General features: G+C 38.8%; 1 protein-coding gene across 1 annotated transcript in view; it reads left to right on the forward strand.

Annotated features, from left to right (window-relative positions):
• The window catches only part of tgm1l1 (transglutaminase 1 like 1), a 20,121-nt gene extending 11,805 nt beyond the window's left edge, over window positions 1–8,316 (forward strand). Inside the window, exons 5-14 of the mRNA XM_008433004.2 lie at window positions 1,591–1,711; window positions 2,488–2,595; window positions 2,683–2,860; window positions 3,974–4,112; window positions 4,744–4,936; window positions 5,232–5,385; window positions 5,666–5,950; window positions 6,849–7,009; window positions 7,143–7,279; window positions 7,375–8,316. Coding sequence (XP_008431226.1) covers window positions 1,591–1,711; window positions 2,488–2,595; window positions 2,683–2,860; window positions 3,974–4,112; window positions 4,744–4,936; window positions 5,232–5,385; window positions 5,666–5,950; window positions 6,849–7,009; window positions 7,143–7,279; window positions 7,375–7,519 — 1,621 coding nt within the window. The 3' untranslated portion in view covers window positions 7,520–8,316. The remainder of the gene's footprint in view (window positions 1–1,590; window positions 1,712–2,487; window positions 2,596–2,682; window positions 2,861–3,973; window positions 4,113–4,743; window positions 4,937–5,231; window positions 5,386–5,665; window positions 5,951–6,848; window positions 7,010–7,142; window positions 7,280–7,374) is intronic.
• Window positions 8,317–11,207: the final 2,891 nt, after the last annotated feature.

Here is an 11,207-nt window from a genome sequence, read left to right on the forward strand (position 1 = left end):
GAGAAGTCTGTTTGCCAAAAGGGGATTGAAAATATCAAGTCCTTTGCTGCGGCATACATATTTCTAGTGCCTTGAAAAAGGGATGAAAGACTGAAAGGAGACCCATGGTAACTCTGGGCGACAGCAGAGATGCACCGGTCAGGTGGAGGAATGTGTCAACAAGACAACAAATCTGGCCCTAATGGAAGAAAGATGAACACAAAGCCATTATTGTAAAAAAAAAAAAAAGAAAGAAGGAAAACTAGCTGTTTTAGTTTCCAAAATTAATCTGTACATTCTGTACATTCCCCTGAACACATCATCTCCACTGTAAAATAGTAGAGTGGAAACCCACTTTCACAGTGTTAAATCTCCCTTTAGCTACGGCTCTAAAACTCCTAGCCTCTCTTGGATGAATCGCTGTGTTGTTGAAAATCAGAGTTTGTTTTATCTCGTCATAGGCAGCACTTATTATTTTATTCAGATAAGAAAAGAAAATGAGCTTCATTGTTTACCGGGATGGGTTTGGCAAATGATCCGTGCAGGATATTTGAAGGAGAGAAGACCATGTGCAGTGGAGCAAACTAAAAAAAACAAACAAACCTGAGCTTGATATRAAAAGAATAAAAAGCTGTCTTTCATTATGGTTTTGCTTCTTCTGGAGGTGAGCCCAATCCACCTCTCTCCCTATTAATCTCTTCTTCCTAAACCCAAGCTCTCCCTCGTGCTCATAAAAAAGTCTAAATCCAACAATTACTGTATAAAATGCCACAGGGCTGAGTTCGGAGTGATCCGTGCAGCTGGGGAAAACCTGCTTTCTTCCTGGCTTTTTATCACATCCATGTGTATTTCCTGATTCTTTTTTTTTTTTTGCTATCTACTGACCTGAACCTCACTCCCTTCAGTCCTGTTTTTGAGTCTCCTCCTTCACATCCTCCTGGATGTTTCTTCCCACATTCCGGGAATTATTTTTATTTTTTTCTGTAAGAAGTGAAACAGTCACGACTGACAGATCCTGCACTTTCACCTCTGCATGTTTTCTCCTTTAAAAGTCCCGAACACACATTCTTTGCTCCCTCTTGCCCCTCCCTTCCCGCTCCTCTCTACTCTCCTAAACATAACTTCCCCTTTTTCTCCCAGTTGTCTCCCGTGACTGTTCAATCTTTTTTCTCTCTGTCTTTTTTCCACTCGTGTTTAATCACGCAGCTGATAGCAAGGGAGGAAAATAAAAGTTGGAAAAAGAAGTTGCTCATGTGAAGTGGCCCACGCCCAAGTTTGTGGCACAGATTTCTGTCCAAACAGGCCGTTTCCCATAAGCCACAGAGGGCCCCACACTGCAAGGTCCATGGATTCATTGTGTTTCTTAACCGTTTCCTGACCTTGGGGGCTTGGTCCAATGAAATGGGAGAAAAAGTCACATTCTTAAGCGGTTTGGTCATTGATTGTTGATAAAACCGTAGATTTTGGGTCGTTTTCATGAACGGGCCAACGCCCGAAACTGATTCTACCGGATTGGGTGAAATCTGAAAACTGCCRGCTGCATTTCCTGAAGTCTTACATCCAAACRATTACAGTAATATCTCATATCTCATGTATTTGTTTTATTTTTCTAGAGGATACCGTGTTCYTGGATGACGAAGAGCAGAGGAAGGAGTATGTGCTGAATGACACTGGGAGGATTTACTACGGGACAGAGAAGCAAATCGGAGCCCGCACGTGGAACTTTGGGCAGGTACGGACTAGAAGCTTGTCTTTATGAAGGATTACAGCGCTGTCAGCCTGTAAGGGTTCTCTCATCTACTAAAGCTTTAAAATAAAGTGGAACATTTTTGGAGATTTTCCACATGGCCCTCAAAACAGAGCAAGCTTCTCGTCTGTCAGAACCTGATAAGTATGAGGGAAACAGAATGGCGTATGGACAAGTAGCATTAAAGCTACTTCAWCTCCAGCTAAGAGTAATTTCCAATTTTTAGAGGTAACAAAAAACACTTTTCCCTCTCTCTTTTTTTTTAACAAATACATTTTGGAGAAGTGTGGAGTTAATTTGTATTCAGTCCCCTTATGTCAAAAACTTTTTCAAGCCTCTTTTTGCTAAAATTATAGCTGCAGGTCTATACATATTTAGAGACACGGCCMATGCTCAGTCAGACTGGGTGGAGAGCATCACTGGAAAACAATTTAGTTGATTTAGATCTGGACCTTTTCCAGTTTACTCTGATTTTCTGAGTCTTACCCAGCCCCCTGCTAAAAAGTATTATTCTCCCTCCACCATTGTTGATCTATGTTGGTGATGTACTTTTCAAATTTTTGTGTGTAAAGAGTTTGAAAAACTTTGCTTCCTTCTCMCCCACCTTCACAATTTCTTCACTTCATTGCATTTTGTTGCTCTACCACATTAAACTCTAATAATACGTTACAACCTTTTTGTGTTTGGTTATGTATCACTCAACAGGAAATGCAAGTTGTTGGAATCTAATCTCGCTTTTCTTTTTAAATTCTTTTTGCTAGTTTCATGAGGGAATCCTGGACGCATGTCTGTTCGTCTTGGAGAAGAGCGACATGCCTCCATCTGGCCGAGGGGATCCGGTCAACGTGGTCAGAGTCGTATCTGCCATGGTGAGCAAAATGCATACAATATACACGAGACTATGGGATTTAAATGAAAACAAATGGGGRAAAAGTGCAAATAAAATTGTGTTTCAGATAAACGCCCAGGACGACTACGGAGTCCTGGTTGGGAACTGGTCAGGGAACTACTCTGACGGCGTCTCTCCTGCAGCGTGGAGCAGCAGCGTGGAGATCCTGAGGAAGTACCACTCGTCCACAGGAGTACCCGTGAGATATGGCCAGTGCTGGGTCTTCTCTGGTGTCACTACAACAGGTGAGAGAGAGAAGAAAAATAACACAGAAGGTGCACTAGTGGGCAAGGATGGGTAGAGTGGCCAAAAATTGTACTAAAGTTACATATTTTCAATATATTTTTTACTCACGTAAAAGCAAAAAGTAGCCGTCCAATAAATGTCTCAAGTAAGAGTAAAAAAAAAGTGTTTGATGAAGAAAAAAAAAAAAGCTACTTAAGTACTGGTCAAAACATTAATCATTTAATATTTAAAAATTACATCAACAGACGGACAAAGGTATAAAATTATGTGGAAACGTTGGTATTTTAAAAATTGAAATGAGATTAATTTTACAAAATAACAAAATCAGACAAAAGAAAATTTTTTCCAAATCAGTTTCTTTCAGTATACAACATGAACAAAAACTGCATATGTGTGTGTCTGTGTCTGGCGAATATTTGGTTAAGATAAGCTTGTTTGTAGCGACATTTCGTAATAAAGTTACTCAAGTAAAAGTGAAAAGTACAACATAGAAAAGTTTGTTTTTTTTTCACTAAAAATGATTCCAGTAAATGTAACTGAGTAAATATCACTAGTTATCACTCAACTCTGCTTGTGTGATAACTGTGTGTAAGAGAGTGTAGGGAGTGTTTGAACCAGAGTGGAAGGTGAAAGTTGTTTGAAGGCATCTGGACGGAGCGGCCTCTGCGTGTTTTTTTGGAGTCTGAAGAATCGAGAGAGGATCCTGAGTAATGTCTTCTCGAATTCACCAGCTCAAACGGTCAACCAGATTAAGAGTCCAAATATTTTTTCTGATCTTACCAGGCCMTGTGACGAGCTCTTTCTATAACTCTGTGCGTTTATTCGGGGAACCTCACATGATAGCTCGCCGACTTTAGCGCGTGCCCCCGATAGCAGGCCGTAGCTCATCTATAGCCTAAATCCATCAGACTGGCATTCCTGTCATACCTGCTACTTTTGTCACAAACTGAGCTACATGTGTTGCCTTCATTCTGCCAGAATAATAAAGTTCACTCTGTGAAATCTGCAAAAATTACATGCGGTATTACACTCWGTGCACTCGGTTCAGATCAATTACAAAATGTACTCGCAAACGTCATTTTTGACACGTTCTCTGTCTTCTGGTTTTTCAGTGCTGCGGTGCCTCGGCATACCAGCCCGTAGCGTGACCAACTTCCAGTCTGCCCACGACACCGACGTGTCCCTCACYACGGATGTTTACTTTGACGAGAACATGGAGCCAATTGAGCACCTCAACAGTGACTCTRTCTGGTAAGATACTGAGCCTTTCACTGACAGGTCACCATTCCATACGTCCATACCATAAGAACATGTGTGAAAATGCCAGCTGCTAAATACATACCTCTGGAACAGACTTTAAATTTAGGTCCTCTCCAAAAGCACTCCCCTTACTCTGGAATGCTTAAGTGCAGTCATGTGCTTTGGTTATTTGCAGCTCGTTTCAAMCCACAAAACCCAAAGTTCTGTTTGATATTTACTAATATCTCCCCATYCACAYATTATAAAATAATCCTTGGGGAAAACAAGAAAAATCTCCCTTCCTTCCTCCACAGATGACTTATGGAGAAAATAGGATTGTTTTYGCCATAAAGCAACCAGATATCCAGTCAATKCATCCCCAACATTTTCATGTTCTGGTGTTTCTGATGTGTGAAGAAAGTTGCTTTTTAATAAACCCTTCATCCCTAACAACTAGAAAGAAAGCAAGAAAGACGATCAAAACATCGTCTTTGGTTTATCTGCAATCAAACCTCCTGTTTCCAAAACCCCTGCATTAAAAACAGTCAAATTAAAGGCATGAAAAGTCCACTTTATAAATAACAATGCTTCTGTTTTGTAATGACGGAGCTAAGTGTACTCTCTCAAACATTTTCGGCTGTAGGAATTTCCACGTGTGGAATGATTGCTGGATGGCCAGACCAGACCTACCCCCTGGCAACGGAGGCTGGCAGGCTGTTGACTCCACACCCCAAGAGACGAGCCAGGGCACCTTCCGCTGTGGCCCGGCCTCTGTCAACGCCATCCGCTCYGGTCATGTCTACCTCAAACACGACACGCCTTTTGTCTTTGCTGAGGTAAGCGGACTTTTTCACAAGATCCCGATTGTAAACAGAATCTTCTAAGGATTTGCAGATAATCTCTTTGCCTAAAGAAGCTTGTTATTTCGATTTTACAGCCAACATTTAGTGCTGTTGGTAAGGAGATGCCARTAAACATCTCCTTTAGAGGATTTARGRCCATCTAWTTGAATYAAAAACATTGTAATTAGTATCTCGAGCCTCCAAGTTGTAAACAACTGAGCATTAAACAGTGTTTTCTCATTTCATCAATCGTTAAAGCTGATAATCCTTTTTGGTATTCGACTCTCAGGTGAACAGTGATAAAATCTACTGGCAGAGGAACCTTGACGGTACTTTCGGTCAGATCTACAGTGAAAAGAAAGCCRTTGGGCACTGCATCAGCACCAAAGCTGTGGGCTCTGATGAGCGCRACGATATCACACACCAGTACAAACATCCAGAAGGTACTAAAAAGGATGTTTTACTTGAACTATATCAGTTTAATATTACAGCAGTGCCGTAATGCTGGACAGAATAATTTCAGAAATATCTTTTGCTATCATGAAATTATCATTTTCAAGAAATTGTTTTCTCTCCAGAGATTCCTCCCAAACTACACAACTTTTCACATGCATTTTAAAATCTGGAAATGTGTATCGCTGTCTGCATTTTTTTGGGTGTACGATTTCTGGTGTAAATTTACATGGTCCTGTTCACTTACCTAATTATTCGCTTCCTGAGCAGAGTCTGAGGAGGAGCGCATTGCGGTGGAGACAGCTTGTCGGTATGGCAGCAAGCCAGACGTCTAYTGCACTCCTGCAGCCGAGGATGTGAGCGTGGAGGTGAAGATTGATGGCGAGGGGCCTAGGATGGGCAACGACGCCAAGCTGAGCATTGTGGTAAAAAACCAGAGCTCACAGCCCCGCCAGACGACTCTACACAGCCAGGTGGCTGTCATGTACTATACTGGCGTGCTGAAGAACGCTATTAAGAAGGACAAGATCCCCGTGGAGCTTTTGCCCAATGAAGGTCTGATTTTCAAAGTTCTTTTTTTATGTTGTTTATTAAAATGCAAATTAATGTTTGTGGGGGTTTTTTTCCAAATCTGCAAAAAAAAAATTTAAAAAATTGGGGGCTTGTCCGGGATTTTATGTTGTTATGATAATTAAGTCCTGCCACATTTTTCAGTGTAATAACAACTGATGAGCTATTCTAAGTTGTTTTCCTGTCCAAGTACTAAACAGGCCTAAATCATTTCAGCTTTCAAGAACAAAGTAGAGCATGTGGGTTTAGCATGTTATAGTGATAAATGTAACTAAAATAAAGGGTTTCATCATATGGTTGTGAATGTTACTAAGTTCTGTGGTACACAGTATGTTCGGTGTGTGCAGCAATAAGTGTAAAACTGGCTTTATGTGAAAATAACACTAACAAGAAGAGGAATAAATAATCAAGCTTATGAGCAGAACATTAGTTGTCAATGAGACTTTAAGCAACATTAGAGCTCATTGAACTTCTGCTGTTTCATTTCACCCCCATAAAATTGTCACAGAATGAACATAACTGTCCAGTCCAACGTCAAGACTTGGAGCAAAAATGTTTCTGTAAATGTTCTTGTAAATATTCCTATTAACTAGCAATGCTTACTATCTATAGATAGTAAAAATATTTTCTGTTGGTCAAAAATGACAAAGTGAAAACTTACTGTAGGATCAAGAGAATGTTGATATACAATTATAGCACATTGTTAGGTCAGACAAAATAGTTTGCAATACAAGTTTCTCTTTAGAGTTTGCTAACACGGGCTGCTAAAAATCTCCTGATACCATATAGAGTTAGCTGATAAAAATATGTACTGACAAAAATGTAATTTTGGAAATTTGGGAGAGTTCAGTTGGTAAAAATGTATTTTCCTCTCCACACACAGAGAAGATTATTGAATGGTTATTGCCGTACCAGCACTACCAGAACCAGTTGGTGGACCAGGCTGCTCTGATGCTGACACTGWCTGGAAGAGTCAGTGAAACCAAGCAAGTGTTGGCCAACCAGACAACCTTCAGGCTCCGTACRCCTGACCTCCAGATTACGGTACAATCTCATTTTGTATTTGCATTTCTTTTGTAAATCAAGCATAGCAAACACAAATTCAGTTCAACTGTTCAATTCAATTCAATTCAATTTCTTTTCTTTGATTAATTTCCACTTCATTAAAAAAAAACAGCCTCTGGGTGAAGCTGTGGTTGGTAAGGAGATGTCAGCAAAGATTGCCTTCACCAACCCGCTGTCACGTGTACTGAAGGATGTCGTGTTCAGGGTGGAGGGCCTGGGCCTCCAGAAGGGCCATGAAGTGGTCATAGGGTAAGAAGACTTCTTCTTTTTTTCTGTATCTGTTTCTTTTTACCATTCTTTTTCCCTTTTTCGACTAACGTTTGATTTCTCCTTGCGTGTCTCAGTGATGTCGGAGGCCAAGCTACAGTAACAGTGACGGAGCACTTCATCCCCACCCAACCTGGACCCAGAAAACTGGTGGCGTCACTTGACTGTAAACAGCTCACACAAGTGCATGGAGTAGCTGACATCATGGTTAACGAACAATGAGAACTTCTAACTCTACAAAGCGTGCTAAGTTCCTGTACCTAAAGCAGTCCTGTTTATTTTTTACTGCTACAAATGTAAACAATTTTGTCATTGTGAACAATGAAATGACGATTAACCACTGTMGCATTATCAGTATTATTATTACTATTTTTTATTTATCTATTATAAATGCTATCACTTCTCTCATGCATGCAGAAGGCATTGAATACATGGAACATGAAACACAGGCTTTGATTAACAAGTATTAAATATGTAAGCCTATTTTAGTGAAATGTAAAACACTGAACTAAAACTTGTGAMGGTTCACAGTGGGGCCACTCTGTGGTTATGTAAATAATGTCTTTGTGTATTGTTCATTTAGAATGTCTTAATGTGAAAGTTACCGACAAAATGAACTTCTCACGGCTCAAATGAAGGGAGAATCTCGCGTCAGGTCTAGAAACGGACGTATGCAAATTACTGACGCTTTTTTTCAGACGTCTGCTAACACTTTCTTTTGTTTTCAGCRTTTTAAACTGCTAAAAGACAAAAACAAACTAAAACAGTTAACCAAGGGCGGAGAAATCGAAGCTTAAGTTGAATTTTTCGTGCCTCTTTTTTCATTAAAAGGTTCCAAGTCAGAGCCGTAGATAACCTTTGTTTGACTGCTGAATTGCAAATCATTTCCCCTCCAGAAGATATTCTGGATTTCCTGTGTGCCTCTCCATCATCTGGTTACAATAACATCGACATCTTTGTCACACATTGCAGATAACTCGCTCATTCAAACAGAAACCACAACGACCGGAGTGCAGAACAATAYGATTCTCATTAGGGAAGGGCATGAACCTGGCTTTGGTTGAGTCTATCGGTCTTTATCTCAAAACTTTATGTCTTCATTTAGATTTACTGCAGTCAGAGCTACTTCCCTTTTTCTGCGCCTACATTATTTTCCTATAAATTGAGATTGCACCAAAAATGCTTTTGTTTTAAAATATTTGTGATTGGCCAAAYAGCCCTCAGTGCCAATTTACACATGCAAACTGTAGGTCAGCCCTCTGTTAGCGTGTGATTGCACAGAACAGGAACAATGCGATTCAGTAGCGCTATTACCGATTAGACCAGTGGCTTCGGTTTTTCAAGTGGATTTTAAAAAGAAGCTGAGCAAAAGGAGAAAATCAAAGAATATCAGATTCATTACCCCAGAACAATTTGTGAACAAGNTGCCTCTCCATCATCTGGTTACAATAACATCGACATCTTTGTCACACATTGCAGATAACTCGCTCATTCAAACAGAAACCACAACGACCGGAGTGCAGAACAATAYGATTCTCATTAGGGAAGGGCATGAACCTGGCTTTGGTTGAGTCTATCGGTCTTTATCTCAAAACTTTATGTCTTCATTTAGATTTACTGCAGTCAGAGCTACTTCCCTTTTTCTGCGCCTACATTATTTTCCTATAAATTGAGATTGCACCAAAAATGCTTTTGTTTTAAAATATTTGTGATTGGCCAAAYAGCCCTCAGTGCCAATTTACACATGCAAACTGTAGGTCAGCCCTCTGTTAGCGTGTGATTGCACAGAACAGGAACAATGCGATTCAGTAGCGCTATTACCGATTAGACCAGTGGCTTCGGTTTTTCAAGTGGATTTTAAAAAGAAGCTGAGCAAAAGGAGAAAATCAAAGAATATCAGATTCATTACCCCAGAACAATTTGTGAACAAGSTTTTTGTACAAACAGTAAATCTTGTGCAGAAACATAAACTTAAGCAAAGTCTGAACATATTGTTGCGATATCTGATGATTTTTATTTTCTATTTTTTTTTTGTCTGAGAACTGGATCATGCATTATTCTAAAAAACAAACCAAAAAAAATCTGCTTTTGATGTAAGTTTGCATCCAGAATCCTTGATTTCTCAAAATGTCTTCTTGTTGTGGCTTCTTGAACTATAGCACTCAGTGTACAATGTGAAGAAAACTGTCTGTACTAATATTATTTATCTATTATCTATCTGGGAGGTTTTGTATCATTTTGTTGTGACAATAATAAAGTTCACTAAAACTTTGATAAGATCTTTTCACCTTTTMTTTTTGCCTTTAAAACAAGACTATGGAACTATGCTTCTCCCAGGAAACATCTTTGCACATTTTTTGCAAAGATGTTTGCAAAACTCTTTTTGTTCGCTGGATCGTTTTTTATGTTGTTCATCTTTCATCATCTCAAATTTAAAAAAAMCCCAATGCAACATAATGACAGGATTACTGAGCAGTGAGTATGGCTTTCTGTGCAAGTTGAAACAGACGGCACGCCTTAACTGCATCTCATCRTCAGGAAGGCTGATGTAATCCYAAATGCTTTGGTCTTTACATCATCAAAGCACATATTTAACACAACAAAGATTTACCAGATTTTAGAAGGGAGGTTATTTTAAAAAAATGAGCACACCAATAATCTGTTAACATTAATCTGTTCTRTGATGAATCCCTAATTGTGCTAGGAAAACTTCACCTGCTATCCACAAAGTGAAACTTGGTGATGTCGTTATGATGTTTGGATGATTTTCTTTAACAGACAGAAAATCTATTCAGGTTTAATGGAACATTGATGGAGATAAATGCAAAGTGCTGACTAAAGTGGCTGATTACATATAAACAYCACACTTATTTTTGTTTGTTTGTAAAACATTTATTAATCACATATCACTTTCTATTCTCAATTACACTCTACTTTAATTTGCTATGTCACATATAACCATAAAAAAAATACGTTAAGGTACAAATTGTGGTGCTTCAGTGAAAAAATACCAAGAAATATCACAAGGTGTATAAATATAAATATCATTTTAGCTCCAGTATGGCTGTCAAATGAATGCTAAGAGTGGAGTCTGTGTGTGAATTGTCCTCCATATCTGTGCTGTCCCTGTAATGTGACCATCTGCAGTTATAAAGTCTTTTTCCATCACTGCAGTGGAGTAGTCAACAAAATACTGTTATTTACACCCTTTGAACTGAGCCACAGTTTGTCATGTTTCACTTATTGGTTATTTATTATAGTTTAATTGGTAGATCAAACCACTGCAGCCTGATATTTTATTGGGGAATCAAAATAATCGTATCATTTTACTTTTTTTTATTTTTTTTATTTAAAAATCTGGGGTGCATTTGAATACAGCATTATTACTCAGATACCCCAAAATAAAATCAAGTGAAATCAAGCACTTTCAGAAGTAACCTGTAATAAACAAWGTACATCTTTGTCATAGCATAAACACCAATGTTTACACTGTTTTTCAATGTTTCYATGCAATGCATGTAAGGCAGCTATTGCTCTACACCTACAATTAATTTKGTGTCAAGAGATGAGCGTTTTCTACTGGTAACRAACTGCAACGAAGTATAAATCAGATTTTTACTTTTGTATTGAATGTCTGTTTTACAATATATTTACCACTAAAAACAAACAAAAAAACAGCACTTTTCYGCWAAATTCAGCAACTGCACAGTTCTTGTTAAATAGTGTAAGATAAAGAGCAGAGAAATCTTTTGTTTTTTGAACAATAACAATATTTGTTGCTGATCTGTTGCTAAGAGATGAGTGAGTTTACTGGTAATCAATGCCACAAAATAAACTTCGGATTTTTACTATTGCAAAATGCACCAACGGTAAATGTCTTGTATCTAATCAGGTAAGTATTATTTCGAAA

Source organism: Poecilia reticulata, linkage group LG17 (genome assembly GCF_000633615.1).
Source record: "Poecilia reticulata strain Guanapo linkage group LG17, Guppy_female_1.0+MT, whole genome shotgun sequence".
Lineage (NCBI taxonomy): Eukaryota > Metazoa > Chordata > Actinopteri > Cyprinodontiformes > Poeciliidae > Poecilia > Poecilia reticulata.